Source organism: Anopheles cruzii, chromosome 3 (genome assembly GCF_943734635.1).
Source record: "Anopheles cruzii chromosome 3, idAnoCruzAS_RS32_06, whole genome shotgun sequence".
Taxonomy (NCBI): Eukaryota; Metazoa; Arthropoda; class Insecta; order Diptera; family Culicidae; genus Anopheles; species Anopheles cruzii.
Genome location: NC_069145.1, coordinates 59,104,240 through 59,130,357, shown reverse-complemented (window position 1 = coordinate 59,130,357; position 26,118 = coordinate 59,104,240). Strand labels below are relative to the sequence as shown.

The 26,118-nt window shown below is 47.0% G+C and overlaps 2 protein-coding genes across 3 annotated transcripts; one reads left to right on the top strand and one right to left on the bottom strand.

Annotated features, from left to right (window-relative positions):
* Positions 1–577: 577 nt before the first annotated feature.
* LOC128274766 (striatin) lies at positions 578–20,572 on the top strand. 2 transcript variants are annotated; one of them, XM_053013069.1, is made up of 7 exons: positions 578–667; positions 2,659–3,312; positions 15,561–15,762; positions 15,851–16,078; positions 16,201–16,419; positions 16,688–16,741; positions 17,227–20,572. In XM_053013069.1, the coding sequence occupies exons 2-7, from the start codon at positions 2,938–2,940 to the stop codon at positions 18,372–18,374; spliced, it is 2,226 nt and encodes a 741-aa protein (XP_052869029.1). In that variant the 5' UTR covers positions 578–667; positions 2,659–2,937; the 3' UTR covers positions 18,375–20,572. The 2 variants fall into 2 exon arrangements, with proteins under 2 accessions (XP_052869029.1, XP_052869028.1); XM_053013068.1 differs by having other exon boundaries at positions 16,688–16,801.
* A 3,252-nt stretch (positions 20,573–23,824) lies between these two features.
* Positions 23,825–25,782, bottom strand: LOC128271905 (syntaxin-5). The gene is made up of 3 exons (XM_053009586.1): positions 24,986–25,782; positions 24,634–24,914; positions 23,825–24,556 (listed from the first exon to the last, which is right to left on the bottom strand). Exons 1-3 carry the CDS (start codon positions 25,539–25,541, stop codon positions 24,071–24,073), a joined length of 1,323 nt encoding a protein of 440 aa, XP_052865546.1. The 5' UTR covers positions 25,542–25,782; the 3' UTR covers positions 23,825–24,070.
* Positions 25,783–26,118: the final 336 nt, after the last annotated feature.

Below are 26,118 nucleotides of genomic sequence, written 5' to 3'. Positions count from 1 at the left end.
GTTTGTCATCCAGACAAGCAATTGTTAAATACAATAAAACAGTGGCAGACTTGATTTTCTGTATGGTAAAATTGTTTTAATGATAAAGGATAGGATATACATAATTGCCTGTCCCGATTTTTCATTCGCAAATGGTTTCGAATTTGAAGGGCGATCAGTGTTCTTCATCAATTAAGTTTGTTTTGTACAACCACCAGTAAGAGTAAATTCATGCCCTAATGTCACATGAGCAACTTAATTCAAATTCGTTACATTACAGCGCTAAAAATATCAAATTACAGAACTTCGCCTAAATTATTTCATGAAACATTTTCAGAAAATAGCCTACTGTTTGTCGCGATATTCGCCCGATGTCAGTTTCAGTACTGCCTCGTTTTCGCTCGCACTACCGCCATATGCCGTTTCACTCTTCCCTGGCCGTAACGACAGCCATCTTCCCAGCAACGGGTTCGCCCGGTCTCGCTCGTCGCCCGGCAATATTTCGCCGCACTCGCGACAGCCCCAATCCGTATCGACGGCAACAAAAGCAAAAAAAAAGAACGATTGGTAGTGTACCACGGCCGTGGTTGGTTCGCAGGAAACGGGAAAATCTTTACGGAAAAGAAGTACTCCCAACATCGTGTAGAACCAGTCGCAGCAGCAGAAAAAACGTTCGCTAAACGAAAAGGTCGGTCACCGTCGGTTTGGCCGCACGGAAACGGATAAACCCTACGCTGCTGGCAGGCTGGCTTTTTTCCTGTCCGAATGTGCGGGCGACCGTGGTGGTGTGGTGGAACCGATGTGGCGTTTTTCACTCGCCCTTTCTCCACTGTCGCCGTAGTCGTTTGACCACGGGTGGAGCGATCCCGTAGTGGCGTGAAAATAGGTTCGATGGGCGAGAAGAAGAAAAAATGGGCAAAAATGTCGAGCGCTCCTCGCCATTGCGTGCGGACGGAGAGCAGGAGGCTCCTCGTCGCAGCATAAGTGTGGGGCGGAGGATGACGACCCCTCGCCCAGAACTAGTTCTTCCGTGCATGTGCTGCGACGACGGGGAAAATCGTCGTCACTGTGTGTCGTCGTCATCGTTATTGTTCACCTCTTTGAAGGAGGTTAATCGTGCAGCTCCATGGAACCGAAAACTGCAGCTGTGGCTGCGAACGAACCATTACTTCGATGTCAGGAGCAAGACCGGAAGTGCACGTCAGTCACCCAGCCAGCCTTGGGACGATCTTCTTTTCGACAGTTTGATGTAATTTGCTGTTGCGTGTTCTCGTGTGCTCAGTAAAAGTGGTGTCGAATCGCGATGGTGATCGATCGAAAAAAGGATCGAGTTTTAAACTGGTGCAAACCAGTGCAGAAATTTATTTCGCTTTTCCTTATCCTTTCAATTTTCTCCCTCGGAACAAAACGTCAACCTTTCAACCGTGGCGACCGCGGACCGCGGCATTGTGTAATCAAGGGAAACAGTCCAGTCAAGTCGGCCGTGCTGCTTTCATGTTTCGCTAGCCTCGTGTAGTGTGTGTGTTCGCATACGCATGTGTGGGTTCGTGCGTGTGTGTGTGTGTGTTCCACTAGCGCACTTGTATGCGTTCGCGAATTGAATCAAGTGAGGGATTATGTTCGCAAAAACGACGCAGCTGGTCTCCGCCCCCGTGAAGAATGTGTAGTATTCTGACTTTGAATTAGCCTTTTCCCGCACAGTCACATACTGTGCCAATAGGCTTTCCATGTATTTTCTTGCACCATTTCCAAGACGACCAGGTTCTTCACCGCCAACCAACAAGAGCCGGTCGTCAGAGGCGTGATAATTGTGCTGTCATCCCGTGGCAACGGCATTACGCTGCTAAACTTTAGCTACAGTTGCACAATTCCCTCACATAATCAATATCCCTGCCCCCCCTCGCCGTCACCATCGGTTGGTGGTGAAGGCTACAAGCGAGCCCAGACGTTGCGTAGGTTGTATCATAACGCTTCGCGAAAATCGCTTCTTGATCTGTGCCTCTATTTCTTAACCTTTCTTTTTCGCTTCACTGGCTTGTCGCCCTTGCTACGAGGAATCCTTTTCGCAACGTCCGCTTTGTGCTTCGTAAAGCACGTGAAGTATGTGTGTGTGTGTGTGTGTGAAGGGGTGCGTAATTACATTTTTGACGTGACAACATCGAATAGTGTGCGGTGTGTCGCATATTCTAGTATGAGAAGCCCGGTCCGTGCGTGCACGACAGGGTATTACAGGTTTAGTGAGGTAAAAATGCATTACCAGGGATCGGTGGCTAAATTATAGACCGAGAGAGGATTAGAAAAAAGGATAGTGCAGCATAGAGTAGTGAAGCCAAGAAAGTATCGTAAAATGAGAAACGTTGGTAATCAAACTGAAATTAAATCAATTGCGAGAAGCAAGTAAAGCGATGAGTACGTGAAGAAGCGCCTACTCCTGTATCTGTCATCCGCATGCTCTTAATCCCCGGACGTGACGTGAAGTTCACTATGAATGGAACCAAAGTGTGGTGGTGTGTGTGTGGTGATCCGACGCTACAATACTATGTCTACCTCTACTACTGGGTGCATTGTGAGAAAAGGATGTTGTTGTGCAAGTTTTTCATGGATGTTTCTTAAGAAAACATACGGTTGCTTTGAGCGTTTGCAGTGAACGTTAGTTTTCATCTCTTTTCCATTCTACAGCATCAACCAGCTAACAACATAACCCCGAGCACATAAACATAACACACACCGTGGCTCTGTGGCTCGTGTGGTGACGTCTTGTGAGTAGGCAGTGGCCTTTGGTGAGAAGCGAGAGCAAAGCGGCGAATCCGTGGGCAGCGCGTGTGCCTGTCGTTGTGTTTTGTCCCTTTGCTCGGCCAGAAAGTGAGCGCAAATCCGTCGGTTCCCGGCACCAGGGTGTGTGCGCTACCGTTGTACTCCGAATTTCATTTTGCTTCCCGGACGGATGGTGGACATGTCATGAGAATTAAGCGTATCGAAGATAGAATGGATGACAACAGTTCGCTCGGTCACCAGAACGGTGGCGGTAGTGCCGTTGGCCAGCTGAGCGGAATCGGTGGTGTCGGCGGAGGTGGCCAGGGCGTTGGCGGCGGCGGCGGCGGTCTCGGTGACATGGCCAACAGTGGCTCCGGCAACGGCCTGGGCGGCAAGGGAGGAGTCGGGGTGGCTGGGGGTGCCGGCGGAGGCCTAACCGGGACCGGTAACTGCGATGACCAGAGCAACAAGACACCGACCCAGTACTCGATTCCCGGCATACTGCACTTCATCCAGCACGAATGGGCACGGTTCGAGCTCGAGCGATCGCAATGGGACGTGGATCGGGCAGAGCTGCAGGTAAGACCGAAAACACTTGCGAGACGAAATTCGCACTACTACTGGGTGGCGGCGATATGTTTTTAGGCACCCCTGCGGATCTAGGACGGTTATTCTTAGCAGCTCTCTCATGCAATCGTTGCCCTTTCCCTGATGTTCTAGTAGAGTGTCTTAGAACGATCATGTCCGCCGTTTCACTAGTTGCAGGCCCAAGGTGATAAATTCGATGGATTCTAATAACTTGGGAAAAAGCCTGTTGTTTCTATTGAATGAATTCATCACTAAACACAATTTTTAAATAATTGTTATAAATTGTTATTTTAGACATTTAAAAACGTCCGATTCCGACTGATTGTTCCAATTTATCTATACTGTCCGCGCTAAATTAAACATCGATTGGCTTGTAGTAAGTGCGGGTCTACCGACCGATAGTTGCGCCCAGGCTCCTACGTATCCACTAACTTGCAGAAAAGCAATGCGCAAGGAAAGTGGTTGCGAACACGCGTGATGATGAGCGCTTGGTACGCCGCTGAGTACGCAAATGGAGCGAGACCAACGAAAGCCAGACGGCAAACGAATTATGCTGCTTCGTAAGCCGTAGAACACACACAGGCGATGGCCAATCGCGCCGTCTGTTCCGTGACAGCGCCCGTTTGAAATCTTCCGGACCCCGTTCGGGATCAATCCCAGCAGCCGATGACGAAAGATTCACAAACGATACTCGCGACGCTTGACGTCTTGAGTTTGCGATTGCTCATCGCCTACTGTACGGATTTCCAAAAAGTGCACATACCACACAACGGCTGCTTCTGAGAGTTTGAAGTAGTGAAGGAATGAAGTGTACAAAACCCGCGGAGCCTTTGGAGCAAACCAAAAACCCGTATCGAATGTACTCTTTCATGGTTGTTTGTCGAATTTTAAAGAAGCTACGACGGAGCCCGGACGATACAAAACGCTGCCGTAATCGGCAGTGAAGCGTAGAAAGTTTTTTCACCACTTCGGAACGAGAAAGCTCACGGAGCGCGCGATTCGCCAGAGGTTTGCGGTCCCGACGGTGTGTCCCACAAAGCTGGGTCTTGGTTGAGACGGTGGCACTCTAAGAAACGGTCATGCTGTCAGTCGCAGTCGTGTTCGTGCCACTTACTCTGGGGGAGGGAGCCTGAAATCAAGGACCATATCGCGTAACCGGTTTTATGATGTTATGCCGAGTCTGTCGATCCCATTCATGAGTTCAGGCGCGCACCGACGGTGGTAAGGTCAGCCAACGAGCCAATCGGGTGGTGGGCATGCATCCCTGGCGAACCCATTTCGTGTTTATGGCTACATTTAATTATTTCTATCGGGTTCTGAATGCTCCAAAGAACTCCGGGTGTGACGGTGGGCTGTGATAAAATTATACAGGCATTCACCACGGCGTAGAATGAAAATTTGAAGTCCCTCAATTGCATAATTCACTGTTTATCTATTAACTTCCTTAAAATCCAGATAACAATTCAGCAGTTAGTTACGCTAAAGTTTGCACAAGGCTCAAGCATTAACAGGGATTCATTGCAAATTATGATACTATTGTCAATTTGGTGAGATTCTAATAAATTGGCCTCCAGTGTCACGCACCAGGCTGTGATATAACTTTGCGTTAGTGTTAAAAAATTTGAACTAAACTACACCAATCCCCAAACACCCAACTCCATCGCTTATAATGATGGCCATTTGTAATAAGTAAAGCAGAAAATGTTATAACGTTTCTTCGAAACAGCAAAAGGCACTATGTACTTTAATGCAAATCATGTGACGTAGTACGAAACAAGAGTCGGGCCATTTACTGGAACATGGCATTCGCTTTTACCCTGGCAGCGATCGATCGATAATAACCGATAAGCCTACGCCCGCCTACGTTAGAGAAAGTCACTTTATCATCACCGAGCACACGATGGCACACAGAAGGTCACATAACACCTAGTGGGGCGTTCCCCAACGTCCAGCCAGCCTCGATGGCATACTTCAGGCATCGGCCGGAACTCTGGGGCCTACCTTGAATTCCACATGGCCATGCAAAGCACGCAAGGTCATTCAAGGCTGCAATTTCTTCCAGCCACGCCGCCGATACGCAGCAGCAAGTCAGTTTCAACAATGTGACTAAACAGCTTATCGGGACAGATTGCAAGGGACCGCATACCGTCACGTAATAGCATTGTGTATCGTACCGGTGACGAGGCGAACATTACTGCACACACAAACACAAATAAAAACAACTGTTCCGCTGTTATCATCGGTGCGCAAATGATGCAAAATGGAGGAAAAAAAGTTATCCTTAGAGTAATGGCGCGCGTAATCAGTCTTCGGGGCCCGCGGCAGACGGCGGGCAAAAGAAGCGCGCATTTGTCTGACGGGTTGGGGTGAAGAGCAAGGGTTACTATCATCTTATCAATCACGCTTGTGTTCGCGTCGGCGAGTGATTGTATTTATTGCGCACGTCAGGGAGAAGTTACAATGATTTATCGCTCTTGTGTGAGCAACGTGTGACTTTTTTGGAATTATTTCCTTTTAATTAAATTTACCAATGGAATAATGGCAAATTTTAGACGTAAGATTGCAATGTGCGGTTAGAAACAATCTTATTAGCCTAATTTTTTGAACATTGATTCCAATTAATAAACCTGTGATCTTTTTAGTCTTAAAATTTCTTTAATCGTGTAAGTTCAATCCTCGCATGTCCTACTTCAAAGCAGAATAATTTAGAAATACATAATTAAAGTCGGTGGTGGTGATACCAACCATCCAATAATGTTGCAAAATTCGTGAAAGCCAATTCAGGACATTTTTTAATACATTGGCGACCGTACAAATAAGTAGAACCGGAAATTATCTCAACATAGTTTCGTATCCCATTTCGAATGCTCAAACGCGGTGGGCCCCGTTGTTGTTGAGGGTTCGGTTTTGCAGTGCTGTGCTGTAACGCGAATGTTGTTGCCACCACCCTGTCGGACCATCATTTTTAAGTACACCAATTTAAACAATCGTACGATGCGCGCACCCCCTTTGCCAAACGAACCGTCCGTCACAATGTTGTGCCAGCAGAGAGAACCACTACGAGTGGCATAAATAATTGGCTGTGTGTGCTGCCGATGTGTATCACGGCAAGCGATAAAACACGCCGACCAGAGACCATCGATAGGAGGATCCCTGTCCGCGCCTGGTTAAAAAGTTGCCTTTGGACCACGGGTTTTGATATGTGGTTTTCGAAGGTACGGCAAACGTTTCCAATGCTTGTTAGATGTTGCTAATTTCTATCAATTTACTGTGTAGTATTTTTAAAATACTCCCCTTGCACACTTCCTATTGGTCCAATTAAAAGTGAACCCAGCCTTGAGTTTTCTTCCGTCTAATTGTGAAAGCATGACAACAAGGAACACACCAAATCAAGTTATGGCATCCGTCGGAAGCCGTCGACTCGCACCATTGGCTCCTCATTCTTGTCTGGAGCCGCCGGCCACCAGGAGAGAGCAGTACTTGAACTTGCGTTGCCCTCTGTCACCGGCCCGGCCTGAACTATCGTTTAAGGAAACATCTATCTCCCGGAGGAGCACCGCTTAAAATAGCCACGTCCGGTCCGAGGTCCTTACCTTTAGAGAGTGGGGTCCGCAATGTCGGGTACAAACTGAGCCATCTCCTCCTCCTTGTTGGGGTGCGTTCCGGTGCGCCCTGGTGGACCTGCTGGTAGCTTCGAACGAAAATCTCATTAGCGTGTTTGCGCTAATAACGTCGCCTTCGAGCGAATTCGCTCCCGTCTCCTGCGGCACCGCCGTCGCCCGTTGTAGGGGTTTATTTGTGTTCCCTGCCACACAAGGACCTTTTTGCAGTGTTATTTTTTCCCTAGTGTGAAGCCCGTCCGACGGCACCACTACTACGCTTTAAGTTGGTTGTTGAATGACCTACTCTGGATTCCGTGCCGCAGTGGAGCAGAGCAGATTCCCGGCAGCAGCAGCATGGAGTGCCTCGTACAAGGATTTGCCATAGTTGGGGGCAGCTTTTGCCCGGCAATGCGCGAGACCGGGTGGCTGCCGGCCGGGTGGTGGTGGTCTCGTTGGCTTGACTTGGTTCGTTCGTTACCGTTTTTAGATCACATTTCACCAATCGATTTCCTGTGGACCCGCGCGAGTTACTCGCCACCGCAACTACCCCGTTTACAGTTGTGTTGGTTCGCCACCTGGAGTAGCAAACGACCGGCTACGCTGAGAGCGGTAAAAACGATGTTTTATGGGCGCTCAACACTCACTGCTCCTTCCTGATGGTGATGCCCCCCGCGTCGTGTGGTAACGTGCCAAGGTGACGATGGCTTTTCCGCTGTCTGCATAGTAAAACGAATCGCGCTGGCCCTAATCTAATGCTGGTTTCAGCTACATCTCCACTACCTTGCGGCACTAAACCACCTGCCTTTTACGGTTTACCGAATGGGTACGTAAATCGATCGGAATGTTAATGTAATACGTCGGACAATTCATCGTACCCGAGACCCGAGCTACAGAGAGAAGATATGAGTACACGGAGCACGGTCGGCGAATGGATAGAAATTTAAGGTTGATTGGCATTCTTCCACTGGCTGGTGCACTTCCGGAATCCAGCTCGTTTGAATGTGAACCCATCATTCTGGCTTTGATGAAGAGCTGCTTTTAGGATTTAGTGTCCACGCTATCGAACCGACATAGAACGGTATAAGGATTCGTAACACCTGTGAAAGGTTTTGCAAAAAAATCCTCTGATATACTAGGGTGTTTATTAAGTTTTGCGGGTCGATAAGAATGACACATTTTTATGGTTTGAAATACACTTTTTTATTCAGTATGGCCTTCTTGAACATCATTACACTCCAAAGAGACTCAAATTTGTAAATTCCATCCCTGAAGTGAAAAACTGGAACGCCTTCAAAATACGCCATGATGTCATCATTTGATGGAAAATCGCTTTCGACGCATGATTTTTTGGGTCTGAAAACAGATGGAAGACGCTAGGGGCCAAATCTGGTGGTGGACGGTGGATACTCCAACAATTCGAACTTTGATTGATGGATTTTTGCCATTTTCAAGATGCTATTGTGACAGGGTGCATTGTACCATTTTTAGCAAATTCAGCACCCATGGTGAACACAGCTTTCTGAAACCCAATACTTTTAACCCCGTAATTAAAGGTAAAGTGTCCTGACATACTTTTAACATTCAATCATAAATCTTCTTTGCTTTTAAACCTTCCAAAAGTAAAAACTAAATGACTCCACGATACTTGATTTTTTTCATTGTAAAAAATACTGTAACACGTCGATACTAAATGGCTTGTGAAAAAAATTAAGCAACCGATTGAAATGAAGCTTCACATTCGTTCATACGAAGAGTGTACCAATACAAAAAAAAATTGGGCTCGTAGCAGCGCCCTCTGACATCGACCGGCAAAATTTAATAAACAACCTTAGTACGCAACGATTCTGCTGAGATTTTCGCAGTGATAAGACCGCTCACCGCTGCGCTCGGTTACATAGCATATCATGAGCGCCAGACCCTAAGTATTCCCTGGGCCGGTAGAATGGTATCACCTTCAAGAGAATATCGTTTGCTTTTCCATGGCTCGCACGTGTGTGGCTCATGAAACCATCAGACACCCACCGGGCACAGGTGTGAACCATGCTTGTGGGCAACTATTGCTGTTTGCATTACATTAGCCAAATTAGTTTCGGCTGATGGATGAAAGTGGTTGCCTTCGTGAACCTTTTTTTGTGCTTTTCTCCCAAAAGACCCATCGATGCGTGTGTGTGTCTGATGAATTACAGTTCCCTTCAGGAGTTCGAAACTATCAAAGAGGTGTACTGTATTTTGATTTTGGACAGCACGCGTCTCTCATGGTGGACTGACATGGTGATGCTTTGAATGTGCTATTAATTTCCCAAACCCATCCACGGGCATCCGACGATTTTCTTCGTCGTCGTTGCACACTTGGTAGACGGGTCGTGCATGTGTGCTGAAATAAATATTTCGTAAGTTAATTAAAACGAGCCACGGGGTCCCCACGCCGCGCGCGAATCCTTTCGGAACTAGAGACCGCTGTACCGCCCGTCATCATATATTTAGAACGTGCTGAGCGATCTGTCTGTGCCGTTCGCACACCCATGTTGTAAAAGGGCATAATATTGCGGCGCGTCCGCGGTGACGGATCGTATATCATTCAGGTTGCCTTACTGCTGGTGGCTACGATTCGCAACAAGGACACCCCGGCATCTGATCGGGGATGGGGGCTAGGTTTGGCGATGTGAAAAATCACTCTGGCGCCCCGGAAAAGGTACGAGCTTTCGAATACGACGAGGCATTAGTAACGGGCGTGGCTGGGGCATGGTTATGTTTTATGTATCTAGAGGGGACGTAGAAACGTTTTGTGGCTTATTTAGCAACTAACTGTTGTAATGAGCTTCTCCGATAGCCCGTCGTAGGTCACTGTATTTTGATTTAGTTCATTCCGGTCAAGCTCAAGAACACGATAGATTAGATCGGACCTGCAGTGTTACTGCAGGGTGTCCTTGGGCTTTTCTTATGCTTTGAGGCTCTTAACCTTTGGGTTACACAAACCGTCCTGGCAGCTCCTTTAGATCTAAAAAGGACATTTTGTGTATATGAAAATCATATATTTCTTCCTCGTTTGCCATATCACTCATGGGGAATTTGCTTGATGTATGTTTGGCCTAATAGGTTTTATTTTAATACCTTTTGAATATATTACAATTGCAATTGCTTTGCGATATTTTTATGGAATCTTTCCAGATATCCTTTAAATTACAAACATTACGAAAAGGTCTATCATTAGCAGAAAGACGAAGAAACACATTACATCCGTGGTGTATACATACACAACATGCAAACATAATTCCTGGTGCCAATCGACATCGGAAGTTCCATGCGATAGGTTCACGATTGACCACGGGAGGAAGTAACGGTGTTTACATTGCACTAACCATCTACTTAACTGCCTCAAGCTTGTATCTTTGGCAAACCGACCGGCACCGACCAGTCCAGGGGCGTTTATTTTCTATTTGCACGTCCAATCGTGCCTCGGCAACTGTTTTGGAAACACTAACTTGCCAACTTCCTGTTGCCATTCAGCGCTAACCTCTAAGATATGTGGTGTTGGACATCGGATATTTGGGTTTTGCTTTAATTTTTTTTGTTGAATTTCTACGCCATCTTATGGATTCCGTTGCGGATTAGTCACCCCACAGCGATCGGAATTATTATGTTACTTTACTTAGTGCATCTATTTTTCAAATGTTGTACTTGACCTTGCCGGTACTTCATGGTGGGTATCGATTTTTATCCCACGCCACAAGGAAGCGTTAGCATTGCACATTTCCTTCCACCTTTCCACCTCTTCGAACGGCCATTAGCACGTCTTTTTTCATTTTCGGCACCGGTTTGAAGTGTTGTGGAGTAGCAGCATAGGCGCCAGCGAAGTTTAGCCGCCGAGAGTGGCTTGGCTTGGCTGGGCATTTATTTTTATCTAGACTTACCTCCCTAAGGCAACCTCACTTTAGTGTGCGTTTCGTGAAAGGCGCCGCGCGATTGTGTTTCTAAAATTATAGTCCCACACACGGCGGGCCACACGGTTGCAGGCGGTCGGTTGGTGACCGGCCCTACTGCTGTTGTAGCGGTTCGTGGCTTAAGTGTGTGCTGTCGTGAAAACACTCCACGGAAGCGCGCGGTGTGTGTGTGTGTGTGATCGTCAAGTTTTCGTTTTTTGTGGGTGGCAAAAACATGCTTCCTCCACTATCCCCGCGCGATGATGGCGCCGCCGATTCTTGGCGGCGCGAGGATCATGCAACAGAGAGCAACACCTTCACACGAACGAACGTGACACGGTCCCCTCTCTTGTCTCTTCGGATCCCAAGTTCAGCGCGTTTTTGTTTCCCTTTTTTCACTATCACGGTCACAACACGGTCTGTGGGGTACGATGAACCAGCAGCACACGGCGTCTGAGGCAGTCGCAGCCAGTCAAATGTCAGACAAATGCGAGGCCACTCGAGAGCTGCACTTCTCGTAAAAGTCCCCCCGAAACACATGCCACCGGCAGTCGGTTCCCGCATGAGGGGAAAGCCAATCAATTCGCCAGCATCTAATGATGAAGGTTGATTATCGTGTGAACGATCGTGGTCTACAACAATGCTCCAGTGTTCCGTAGGATTGATTTCGTCTTTGATCATCTTTGTGATCAATTGTAATCGCAATGCAAAATTAATCCAGCGATGGATTGGATGGAGGCTTTGAAATGTATGTGAAAACATATTTATTGTACAAACCGGGGCTCATACTGTCGGGTTTTTGACCGTGTGCAACGTTTATGATCGTGTAACGATTCCAGGAAACCCATCCATCCATATCGTGTCAACATACTGTGGCTCGCTGGACATAAGAAATCAACATCAGTAAATATAGATAAACGTGTGATAAATAAGCATGGGATGCATTTCTGGCATGGAACTGTTAATTTAGTGAGCTTTCTGAGTTGTGTTCTCTCGAAAGCCTAAAAAAAATTGGATGAACGAAGTAATCTTTCTTGAAGGTAAACGTCTTTTTAAACAAAATTCCGTATTACAATAGGATAATTCATCCATCAGCAATTAACCAATCATCATGCAGTACTTCGAGGAGCATGTTATAAGGGTTTAGACGATATGATTAATGGATTCATCAGAATGCAAACTACCAATCAGGACCAAAAATAATAGGAAAAAAAAGTAATCCGTTTCATATTTGTATTGCCTAAAATTTGTTTGATAAAAAAAAAAGAAATTTTGATACTTTATACCCTTTTTTATTTTCCTTTGCCACACAACCGCTTGGAACCACCGGGCCAAAGGTTCATTAGATTCAAATGTATGCGTCTCGGGGTGGCACAATATCTACGATCCCTCTCCCATCGATATATGTAATTTTCGTTCGATGAAATTGAGATGCAAATCTACCGGCGGGCAGCATCGGATTGCTGGGCGAAAGTGAAATGAAATAACCGTAAAATCCGCGCACCCCCCCATGCGCCTTGTGCATTTATCCAGTCCCGGCCGGGGCGGACGATTATGAGCTAACCATTAATAAACTCATTACTCGATATCGATCCAGCAATTTTGGTGAGCCACACTCACTGGCTCCGATGTTTCCTTTCCGTTGTAAGTTCGATGAACGATCTTCTGGAGGCCCCGAAACCGAGAGTGGAAGTGAAGGTAGGGAGCAGAGTATGGCCAATGCTGAGGTGCCCCAGAAGGGGTGTAGGTGTTGGATGGAAATGGAAAGTGAACAAAAAATCCATGTTCGTCTACAAAATCCCTCGCTGGCATTGACTTGCGAGGCTGTCGCTTCGGAAAATTGCGGCTTAGCTTTTCCGCAGCGGGGGAGAGATTATGAAGCGCAAGCTGCGTTGGGTTCTGCAGTTTTATCTTTGAGCATAAAAATGTGCCACGAGCATTCATTTTACGGTAATGTTGTTGAGTTCTTTGACTCTGACTGTGTGCCCACAATCGTTCAACATAAAACGGTTATGTTATCAGAGACTTTTATCACATTGCTAATTGTAGCTAGTAATTCGATTCTTTCTGCCATTCGTGTTTCGATCGGCGGCCAAATTGGCCATCGTTTTTCATCACTTCACTTTCATCGTGTCATGCCGGGCTGATGCTGCTACCGACGTCTGAAGATTGTATTTCCTTTTAATTTCCTCCAATTGTGCTTGGTGATTGTGGAAAACAGTCGGACAACCCGCCTGTCGATCGAGTGTCAGGAGAGAGGAGCAATACCTTAACCTCCAAAATACATACGGTGGAGCCTGCGTGAAGGATCAGTCTGTGGTCGGTGGTGAGTGAAAAGAAAAACCCACAATTACCACCAGTTTGGTGCGAACGTACTGTTACACTCTCTGGCCACTCTGGGAACGCCCGACACGTGTTACGTGGTGGAGAAGTAATGAAATTCTTTTACCGAAATCATTCGTGCGTTTAAAGTCCACGTGCGTTTAAGATCCGTCGTGCGCGTTCATCAAACAATTAGCAAGCGTTTTGTTTGACTATGGAGCGGCGCCCAACCCAACAGCGTCATTTTGTTGGGGCTGGAAGTTGGAAGTTTCAAAGTTTAACATAGTGATGTCTGTGTGTGGATGAGCTTAGACAAGTTACGACGATGCTGCAATCGAACAACGAGTCATCAGCTTGTGGGACATTGAATCGCTAATTGTTATATCTTGATGGTTTTGCTTATACAAACAATTATTTATTGACCTTAAAAGGTTCTTTTTGGAAAGGCAACGCTCTTGGCAGTCTAAAATAATTTGTGGGGAAAATATTTATTTTAAAAATATGTATCGATCTTCGTATCGATATAAATAATGACTGATTTTTTTTATTTACTCGGGAAGAAAATGCTTTACGCACTAACACCAAAGTGAACAACGACGTGATTCATCCCACGTACGTTAATTCGTCCCAAAGTAATTTCCAAATGATGATAATTTTTGTCGCAACAGCAACTAACAAAACAAGAACAAAGGAATCGAATCCCTGGCATCCCTAAACTTTAGAGAAGAAAACTCAGGTCGCAAAAAGTTGTAATCAAAGCAAAGAGGGTGTAGAGGAATAGAAAAGAGAGAAACATGCGCCTCATTAGAAACATGTGGGGAGCAAGCGAACGCACTCAGCATAGGCGAAAGTAATGCTGTGTTCATGCCGGGTGATGGACAATCGGTAATGTTTATTCAAGTTGCTGAACCACTGAGCCCAAAAGGCCTCTCCGAAGCATCGGAAAAAAGATGATTGTGGAAGGAAGCGCATAGACGACGACGAGACGCTCGGTGGTGGTGGCCCCCGAAATGCCCCACGTGTTGTTTAGGTGTGATTGCCATTACTTTGAGTTGTTTGCTGCAATGTAGCAGTCTCTTTCTCGCTTCTCTCCTTGGCGCCGGGTTTCAATTTTTTCGCCCTCATCTCCACACTCCGTTCTCCGGTTCGGATCTTCGCTCCTCCACCATCGTCGGAGTTTCGTTGTTTGTCTTGTGCAAAATTTGCTTTTCTTTCGCATCGCAACAAAACACCTCGAACCCTCTTCGAGGAAGCTACATCTTCGAGCGGCGCCACCCAGCGCGCCCACGGCCACCCGATTTTGTTTTCACTCTATTGGCCTGGCTGACTGGCCTGGCGAATGGTTGACAGTCCCAAAAGCCCCCCGTGTCGTGTCTTTCTAGTGTGTGACTTCTTTGACTGTGCGTAGATTGCGTGTTTCCGGAAAATGAATCTGTATGTATCGGGACCGTGTGCCTCTGTCTCTGTGTGTTGTTGAACTCATGTAACAGAGTTGTGTAGTGTTGTGCAGTGTGACGCGTGTTGGGCGCCTTTTACTCTCCGAAGTCCCCCTTGGCCGTGCATAATGAAGCTTCGAGTAAAGCTCAGAAGACGCACTAAACATTAAGGTGGTCGTAAGGAAGTGTACGATATGATAGATTCTCTAGAACGCTCCCCGGGAAAGCCTTGGGCAATGAATTTATATTGCCAGTAAACATAAGTTGCCTCGAGTGGCTCGAGAAAAAATCGTTATTTATTACTCCCTTTTCCATCCGTGCGTTCCGTGCGCGTGGACATCGGTTTATGGGTGAAAATCCTGGAATAGGCACCGTAATAAATTCGTTTCGCTGGCCCGTTCCGGTCTTCCGTCGAAGCAAATATTCAATTATCATAAAAAGGTGCGATAGTGGACTGTCTCTCCACTCGAACCGACGTGATTCGTGAAGTTGGCGTGTGGGGGACTGTGGAACTAGGCCGCGGAATCGGGAAATTATGATATTCTGTGGATAATTCAATTGCTTACAACACACGAACGTAATGATTTTTTCGTAGGTTCGCATATCTAGCGTGTTACAGTTTCCATTAACGTTTGGTTAGAACGAAGCACTTTTCGTTAAAAGACGGTTAGGTTAGAATAAGGTTAAATACGGAAAATTACGTGGTTTTGATACCTTCGATTCAGAAAGGATGTGTTCCTTTCAGGCTCGCTTCCGGCTACGTCTGTATCAGTCAGGCACCAGCATGGAGACTAAAGAAACAATGGTTCAGTTCGTAGTTTATGTTTTACAATAGCAAACCACATGCCACAAGCGCAATCTGCCGGTTGTTTTGGCTTGACCATTCAGCCATGCCCGACGAGTTGAACGTTTATTTGTGTTTTCTAATGTATATACTCTTTTTTAACTCTACCTTTCAGGCCAAAATAGCCGTGCTGGTGGGCGAACGGAAGGGCCAGGAGTCGCTCAAGTCCGATCTTATACGGCGCATTAAGATGCTAGAGTATGCCCTCAAGCAGGAGCGAGCCAAATTCCATCGGTTAAAGTACGGTGTCGATCCGCCGATGAACGATATCAAACCACCGACTGACGAACCGGGAATCGGAACCGAAGTTGCTCCCGGTAAGCACCACACATAGCCTATTTTTGGTTTCCACAAGAGCTTGGGCTGAACTTTTTTTCCCCAATCTTTGTTTGCGCTTCTGCCCAGATCCGGAGGTACCGTACAGTTCCGTGTCGAACATTACTTGGCGGCAGGGCCGGCTGCTGTTACGTCAGTATTTGCAGGAGATCGGTTACACCGACACAATCATCGACATCCGCTCGAATCGGGTGCGTTCGCTGCTCGGGCTGAACAACAACAGCGAGCAGGAGGAAAACGTCAATCCGAACGTTAACGGGGGGACCGAGTCGAACAAACGTGCCAGCGAGTCTCAAGGTACGCGCCGATGCGGAAGATGAACGGAAGACGTTCCGCAACCAGCCGCGCCGCACGCGCAGTGTTTATAATCTCATCTTTTCTCGTATTTCCGGCCCGTCAACACGCCGCCGCCACCAAAGGACGCCGAACGCCGGCCAAGAAACCGTCGTCAGTGACGGAAGCGATGATACTGGACTCGGAAGCGGCGGTCATAGCGAACTTTGAGTTCCTGGCCCGGGAAGATGTGGAAATGTCCGACGACGACGACGTCTCCGACGAGATCGACGTGGTCGGTGACAATGATGAAACGGATATGAAAACGACCAAACGGAAAGCCAAAGGAAGCACCCTGAATGACGGTAAGGGTTTCGGCAAAGCAACGTGCCGGCTATTTTTCTGGTTGCCTAAACGACGTCCCCTTTGAAGCGGGCACCGATGAATCGTTTAGTGGAACAATCGGAGTGTTTACTTTACCGCCATTTCTTGTCTCCTTTTCCGCATCCGCTTGTCCTTCTCACGATCGATCAATCGATCGCTGTATAAACAATGATCGCCCGATGAAACGCGCAACCACGCGATGGTGGCGGACTCTCCTGGCTTCCGTAATGGCGTGCTGACCACCCGCAGATATTGATGCCGAAGCAGATGAAGTAATCAACGAGCTAAATCCACTAACAGAAGGTGAGGATGTTATTATGGATGACAGTAACAAGCTCGACTCTGGAGATGATCTATACGCTGGTGAGTGATTGGTGTCGCTTTTCGGTAGGCGACAAGCAGGGTGGTGGAAGAGCACTTTTCTTTTCCGAAATCTCCAACGAAAAACTAGGAAGCATCCTGTGCGCGCGTCCGTTGTCATTTGTTACGGTTTTGTTTTTTGTATGCACACAACTCTCTGCATCATCTCGTGTCCGATTTCGAACTTATGTTCAGTTCACTTTCCATTGTTGCATTCTGCCGTCTTAACACTAACTTGGACTTCAAACGAGAAGGTCTCATGAAATTTGATCAAACGAAGGACAGAATCAGAAATAGCTTCACAGCCCAGCAACGATCATCCTCCATCAGTCGCGCATGTGTGTTTTTAGGCTGGGTGCCGGGAAGAGGGGCCGGATGGTGTGTTAAACACTGATAACTGATGCCTTTCCTTTCGTTTCCTGCCGAAGGCTACAACAAAACAGTAATGCCGCGCCATCCGACGATACCGGGCATCGGGAACGACGAGGAAGTGGACTCGTCACTCGGGGAGCTTGCCCAGCTGACGGTGAACAACGAGACCGAATCGGGGTACGATGTGTCGAACACGAAGGAACCGTACCGCAAGACGTGGAACGCAAAGTACACGCTCCGCTCGCACTTTGACGGTGTGCGGGCGCTGGCATTCCATCCGCAGGAACCGGTCCTGATCACTGCCTCTGAGGACCACACGCTCAAGCTGTGGAACCTGCAGAAAACCGTGCCAGCCAAGAAGTCTGCTAGTCTCGACGTGGAACCGCTCTACACGTTCCGCTCGCACAACGGCGCGGTGCTCTGCCTGGCGATGTCGGCCAGCGGCGAGCAGTGCTACTCCGGTGGCCTGGACGGTGCGATCAACTGCTGGAACTTGCCGAGCTCGAACATTGATCCGTACGACAGCTACGATCCGGAGGTGATGCGCTGCACGATCGACGGCCACACGGACGCGGTGTGGGGTCTGGCGGTCAACCACGCGAAGAACACGCTCGTTTCGTGCTCGGCCGACGGCACGGTCAAGCTCTGGTCACCGTCGGGCAAGATTCCGACCAACAGCACGACCTTCACGTCCGAAACCGAGGGCATTCCGACGTCGGTGGACTTTGTGAAGGATCAGATCGACCGCATCGTCGTCGCGTACAGCAGCACGCACTGCATCATCTACGACACGGAGACGGGCAAGCAGGTGGTGAAACTGGAGGCGAGCCAGGAGATGAGCGGCAACCTGGGCAAGCACATCAACAAGGTCATCAGCCACCCGACGCTACCGGTCACGATAACGGCGCACGAGGATCGCCACATTCGCTTCTGGGACAACGGCAGCGGCTCGCTGGTGCACTCGATGGTCGCCCACCTCGACGCCGTCACCAGCCTGGCCATCGATGGCCACGGGTTGTATCTGCTGTCCGGGTCGCACGACTGCTCGATTCGCCTCTGGCACATGGACAACAAAACGTGCGTCCAGGAGATTACTGCCCACAGGAAAAAGTTTGACGAAAGCATACTGGACGTTGCGTTTCATCCCTCGAAACCGTTCATCGCTAGTGCGGGCGCCGACGCCATCGCTAAGGTGTTCGTTTAATGCCATAGCGCGCGCCTGACTGCGGGAGCGACGTGAAGGACTGCACCCCCGATTGGAGGCGGAAGAGTAGCAAAACAGAAATGGGAATAACAGATGAGCAAGCTCGGGCTGATCACTCTGGCTTCAATGAAATGATATTGCAACGCGCCGCGCCACCCAAAAGCCGGATAATTCGTTCGATCATGTGCAAGCGAACCGACGGCAAAGGACAAAAGGACTTTTCCTTCGGTTTCGGGCCAACAAGTTAGTTGTGTCTTTTACTTTTCTTCTTCCCCATGCTTGTCTTTTCCACTTCTCGTTTCCCTTTTCTCCGCGTACGTGTAAAGTGTTTGTTTTATTTCCGGATCCACACGATGCCGGCGCAGCGGCAGCGACAATGGGGCGAAGAACAGGGAGAAAATCCTTAAAAGATGGGACAAATGTGTTACGTGACCTTTATTGATGATAGAACATTGTGCATAAAGTGGCATGTTGCTACCAATCACGCTCTTCACGTGTCGTATGTCCCTGTTGGCATCGAGAAAGTGAACTCACTCTCTGAACACTCTTGCACCGCGCCCGAATTCGGGGCAAAGTAATAGAAACACGATCGTTTTACTGTTAGAACAATTGTAAATTAGTAGTAACAATGCGCATCGTGCACGCGTGCGTGTGTGTGTGTGTGTAAGAGAGAGAAAGAGGCAGTGGAAATTGTGGAAAACTTCATGCTTACTATCCGACCTTATTAGCGAAATTTGACAAAACTGTTCGTTTTGGCTTTTCCCTGGTTTTTCCATAGCCCACTTGATCGAATTTTCACAATCTCACTACAATAACTGATCCTAGGCGCCGCAAGGCACCTTCCCGCAAAGACGAGGTTGCGTTGCGTGATGTCTTTAGACCGATGTACACGTGTCACGAGAATGTCTGTAGCCGCTGAGCGCGCTGAAAGCAAAACATTGGAATACAAAAGGCAAACATTAAACAATTAATGCGAGAAATGCTGCGATGATAGCGGAGCGGATGTTGCGTACTGGCAATTTTCTTTCAGACTTGTTTTTAACACCATCGAGATCGAGGAGACACAAGCAAAGTCCCTTCCCATCATCAGCAGCATAACGGACAAGCCGAGCCGAGCAGTGGAAAAGGCATAGTAATTGCGAAGAACACGTGCGAAATTTAGGGAAATTAACCGAGCGTGGTTGGTAGAAACGCGAAATTCCGCTTCAAAGTGGATCAATCAAATGAAATCAAAAGCAAGCAGCGTGAAAGTGAACGTGATTATGTGCACACTCCGGTGGACACGCTAGACGGAGTGATTGGCGCAAAAAGTAGAGCAAGAGAGATAGTAATCGAATCGACCTACGTTGTGCACGGTCATGAGCGAAGCAAACGTTGAAGTAAAGTCAAGTCCTAAGAGATTTAATCTTACATTTAGGCGTGTATGACGTGAGCGTATATAGGCAACAAATAATTGAAACTAAGATATTGATAACACACCACGTGCACATCGTGATGCTTACAGGCGCGAGACGAGCTCGCGGGTAACAGCGGCGATACTCGATCCGATGGCAATCGCATATACAAAATCACATACCCCACACACTGAAACACACACACACACACATACACACCCCAGTCTCTACTTAGGTACCCTTCGCGGATCCCAGGGTTCCGTGAAAGGGATGTAGCAGGAGGTAACTGCTGCCAGTGGTATTCGATATAAAAAAAGTGGTTCCACTGTTAAAAGTAAATAAATCTCCGAAAGAACGTGCGAACGGAGTAGTGGGTCGTTGTTCCGTACATTCGCAACCGGGGCGGACGGTTCAGTGCTGTAATAAGAAGAAATATAAAATTAGTGTAAAAGTGCATGCGCATACGTATAGAAATATGCTGGGGCAAACACAGCTCACCGTCGCCACCGACCGCGCATATACAGAACCGGGGCAGAAGAACCGCATCGATATAGGAAAAGAGAAACCACAACAACAACATGCTAAACTAAAAGAAAATAAGTCCTCTTCGTTACAATTCAAGCAGCAGCGAACAAAAACCGGTCAAAAAAAACGTGAAGAACAACAGAAGTTACAGCAAAGACTATCGCGAAATTGATTTATAAAAATTGTATTTATTTTACTCAACCTCTCATCAAAGAAAACAAAAATATGTTGTTATAGATTTTGGTTTATTAATAAAGTGTAGAGTAATTATGATTTCAACCGATTGTTCTGATTATTCGTTAGTTTACTTGTTTTTTCCTTCTTCAGTTGGTACTTCGGCAGCTGTGCCACGTTGTAATTCGTTCATTCGGACTGTTTTGCTCGTTTTTTTTTTTTGAATTTGTCCTGCTTGCGCACTGTTTGGGTTGGCGTTATGCTACTGCAAACCGGTGATTTTGGGATAGCCGTCAGCGCTGGTCGTTGGACGCGAACAAAACCTATTCCCAATACTCGCCGACTAGGACTAACCGTAGCTTGCATAGATAAGCGAACAAAAAACATACATATTCATCCCATCATTCACTAGGCGGAATGCAACCTCGGATGAGAGCCACTACTTGTCGTTTAGTCCTAATGGTGAATGGAGCAATCTTCAATTACTCCAGCACGCGCCACTCCCAGCGGCATTGCTGCTGCTGTCAACTTTGCAAGTATCCTATCCAGAAACAAATACATTATAGCAATACAAAGTTTTATACAAAAAGAAAAGAAAAGACAAAACCTAGTAAACTAGCCCGCAAAACGTGAGAGACTGTCCTCTTGACGCAGATACTATCGTAGAGATTGCACTGAAACACTTACAATGTACCGGAGACCAGTTCAAAGTTGGGATACTTTGCAAACATTTGCTACGCACTACGCCTTTTGTATATCCGATTAAGTCCGCCGTTTTCGAGTTAAGCCGGAGAGTCTTCATTCTGTGTTGCAGGGTTGCAAGCTAACCGCGCAACGCGCCGTTCCTGTATGGTTTCACCGTTTCAGCGGAATCGGCAGGCTTCCACGTGCGCGAACGTTTTTTTAGTTGCACCTTCGAAACGGCCGCGAATTAAAAAAAAACAATGCAACCGTAGTAACGCATAAATATTCGGCGGGCTCGGGCACCGTGTTAGGTTTATGAAGAAACTAGTAAAAACAAGAAGTAGATGCTTCCGTTTGGGCATACTTCACGGAATTACGACTGTCCAGTAAACAACATCAACACTTTTCGCGAAGAAAGTAACTTTCTGCGTAGCTTAGTATCTTCAACAACTTAGAATAAACCGGTGGTCGTGAGCACGTGGCATAGCGCAGTATCCGGCTCCCAAAAAGCGGTAAAAAGCAATAGAATTTATCTCGCGATTTTGTTAACGATTTATACGTTGCGCGCTCTGCGTTAGCATTTAAAAGCACGTAAAGTGGAAAGCATAACAAACCGTAGCAAAAACCAAGCGCACAAAGCACACCATTTTTGAAGAGCACGACCTTAGAACGGTACAGATTTGTGCTTTGCCAGCTTCTGAACCCCGATGCAGCAGCAGCAGCAGCAGCAGATGGACTTCTTCTTGTACGGGATAACAATTAAAAAACTGAAAAACGCTTCGAGGGATGCGATTGCGTTGAAAGCAAGAGGAAAACAGAAACACGAGGAAAAGTCGTTATGATAATAAATAGTTATAAACTTTGATATGAATAAAATTCAACGCATCGCCGAATTGTGGTTAATTTAAAAGTAGAGAAGAGCAGGGCAAAACGATGATTCTTAACCAATGCGGCAGCCGGAAATACTTAGCAAGTAGAGAACATTGGTGTTCTGGAACATGTCGTTCGGACTTCTTAGAAGTAGAAGGTTCTTTCATTTGTTTGCCTTCAGCCCCAAAACATAATACATCCCCCCAGGAATGGGCACAAAGCAGAGAAATTCCTGCACACACCCGTGGCATTATAAAACATAATACAACATACTGCGACGGTTCAACATGTGAATTCAAATATTCACGCGTACGTTAGTACGGCAACAACCGTTCATGTGCATTCCGTTTCTCACCATTCAGTGCAAGGCAATAAAAGAAGTAAAAAAACATGACCAGGCGGGAATCGGTAAAAATCTCTCTAAAAATTAAATTTACTTAGAGGCACTTTCCTCCTCCTCGGCTGTTTCATTTGTGTAGCTCTCTATATGCCCTTTGTCAGCTGGACGTAGAAATAGTTCTTCGAATATCAACGGTGCAGCAGGACATTTAGTAAATAAATAGAAAACAAACAACATTCACTTCACAAAACCATACCACACACACAAAGCATAATGCGCAGGTTATGAGCTAATCGACTCTCTAGTCGAATACAGACACAGTACTATTCGTCTTAAAGCCGGCATTCATAACGGACAACGCGTTAGTCCGGCTGTTTCATCCGTTTCAATCATGAGGCACGTGGCAACAGAAGAAACATAATAAAAAATACCTTAATACCACAACCCACAGCGTTTCGTTAACGAATATGTCGCTAACGTGGCCGCTTTTGACCACGATACGATACCCACTAGGAGAGGCGACTCTCGAAGTGCTGAACGGTGGCGAGGAGCACAAGTGTTCGCATTGTTCACAAAACCAATATGCCAACCGCTTGAAGGCAGCTCGACGGAACGGACGGGAGACAACGTAACAAAAAAAGGGCCCATTTATGGGCCCCCGTGTTTTACCTGTAATATATTGTATTTAAATGACGCATGTACTAACAACAATTGATTTATGGTAACCTTAAACAAAGTAGAGGGAAACAAAATATAATCTTACCAAAAACAAATACAGACGGCAAGGCGCAAGGCGAAAAGAAAGCGCCACATCATATACGGAATAAAGAGAACAAAACAAAAACTTCAGATAGACAAACAACAAAGAAAAACACACTCTCGTAAAGTTAAAGTATGACAACAAAAAGTAATCAACTTTAAACAACAATAACGACCGAAGTCCCTGTATGTTACAAGGGGGGAAAAACTAATAGACACTTCATCCACATAGCGAACAGTAAGTGAAACTCATAAAATACACACACAACGGCGTCGGAGTAAATACATACAACCAAAACGTACAATGGGAAGCAAAACAACACAACTGTCTAGAAAGTATGTAGTCCAAAACACACAAACAATGGGGCGGAACAGGAGCATTGTAGCGTAAGATCGAAAGTGAGACATTATGGGGTGCACAGTGCACCACAAAACACACCGCCAGAACTCACTCACAGTTTCGGCTCGGCTAGGAGACGAACAAGACTAGGAACGAGCGTCCGGATGGGCCACAGGTGATGCGCGCCCGCGTAACCGAAACAAAAAGAAAAGCATGATAACAGCATTAAAAGATATGATGCTGTCAATGACATTAAATTTATTGAAGTTTAAATAAATGGACTAAAATCAAAGCCACCGGCCGTTTAGCGTATTTCTTTCGGCGCAACCTTTCTAGAACCTTCATGTGTTTTGTTAAAATTATAGTATTCATATATTTTTGCTCCCTTGGGACAACATACCATGCGCTATCGGTGTTATTTACAAACAATTCGATTACAATACACTTCGTCTTCTATTACACATTTCGTTTACATCTATCACCACCAGCATCCAACGGAGCCAGAGCGTTACAGAAAACATACATCAGGACGAAGATCGCCGCAAGATCTGTTTACAGCGACGGAAAACAAAACCGGAACCAGTGAGAAAATGTAGCGTAACGCTTCACTCTACGCCAGGAAGATGACGAAAAAGATGAAAAACAGTATCACTACACCGAAGATCTTGATCATCAGCCAGCGGTTTTTGGTGACCGACTGGAAATATTTCAGAATTTCGCTATGCGCCGCTTCCACGTTCAGCTCGACGTCCTGCAGGTTGCCATCGATCCGCTCGACCATCTCCTCCTGCTCTTTAACCATGTGGGCCAGTTGCTGAAAGATGCCACCCAACTCGACGATCGTACTTTCGATGTTCTGCATCGTTTCGGCCCGTTCCTGTACGTAGCTGTCCGACTCATCGTACAGCACCAGCTGCTGTTGCTGCTGCTGTTGTAAAAGCGGAACCCGTTCCGAATTGTGCCGGCCTCCCGCGGCACCGCCCGATCCCATCTCAATGCACACCTGGTCCTGTTGCTCCTGCAGCAGCAAACTGCCCTGCGTGGAGCCTCGCATCGTCGAAGGTGGCAATCCACCGCTCATGGGCCCTTGGCTGAACTGTTGGACAGGGCAAAAAATGCATCATTACTTTCCGCGCTGCATCAGGGGTTCTGTCCGCAACGGACAATGCATACCTGGTCGCGGCGTGTTTTCTGTTGCTTTAGGTTCTCCGTGCGCACCTCCAGCACCTGCTTAAAGTCGGAGCTCATGTTTGCCAGCTTGGCCTGCAGCGCCACGACCATGTTGGAGGAATGTGAAAGTAAATGCCTACCGTTGGTGGACTTTCGTTGCGATTTCGATACTTCCTGCAATCGCGCAATTTGCTGGTTCAGCGAGTTCAGATCACCTTTAATAATGTACGTCAGCTCCTGGATTTCGGCCGGTCGATCGTCAAATAGTGTCTTTTTCTTGGCAACTAAAACGAAAACGGGAAAACCCCTTAGTAAATGCGCCAAGTCACGCACGCTCCGGGCCAAATGTACGTACGTAATGTTAACTTTTCGAGCTTCGTGTACGTGCTGGCAATGTTTTTGCCAATGTGTTTCGCAATCATCATAAACTCGGCATAGCTCTGCATGTGCTTCGCTTTCCGCGGGTCTTTCAAATTGACGGCCCGTTGTATGTTCCGCCCCTGCAGCGACCGGATCGCGCTCGCAAACTCTCCGGAACGATCGCGCGCCGTCATGGTGAATTCGGGAACCCGGTTCTCTTTTCCGCCAAATTCGTCCTCACCGTCGTCCCACGGACGGATGACCTCCTGCTCGGAGGAGGTTGCTCCCGCTTGCCAACCGTGTTTCGGTTCCGCCTTGGCAACGGCAGCGGCAGGTGTAACGCTGGCAAGAATACGTTGCGATATTGCTGGCAACCAACTGCTGGCCGCACTCTGTGCCGGATACTTGGGCTTCTCGGGGTAGTGCTCTTCCGGTATCTGGTTGCTGCTGCTGCTGCTGCTGGTTGGTTGTCCGTCCGACCCGATGGTAATTACAGCGAATGAATCACCCGTATCATCAGCACCGTGACGACGTCTGGCTCTTGATTGCATCGCATAATCGCACTGAAGGTGCTCCGATCAAAACATCCTTCAATGGTTTGCTTTATCGTTTCGATTGCTCCGAGTTTGTTTTCTAAGTGGAAACCAAACGATCGCTTTTAAAATCGACCCAAACTGACACGTTCTACAGGACGACACATAGGTAAAAAAATACTGGTTTTCGCAAATAATGAAACAAATTGTTTTCCTAAGTAATTTCTCAAGCAAATGACGTGGAATGCAAAGCCCCACACATTCGCTTGACCTCCTGTCACTGACAGCTGGTGTATTTTTTTACATTTAATTACTCCCATCGGCTGCTGCAGCTGCAGATGAGGATTGATAGGATTAGGATGATTGATAGGATTGATAGGATTGATGAGGATTGATAGGATTGATAGGATTGATGAGGATTGATAGGATTGAATGGTAACTTAATTAGTTAGGTTGTCCTTAATGCGCTAGCTGGTGGGAAACTATTCTCCAGCAGCAGTACGCAGCCATCACCCGTTGTCAGACATTTAAACAAAATTACAGTCCCTCAAACGGAGATACGCGGAAAGAGTGTTTCAAATTCATCGTATTCTGA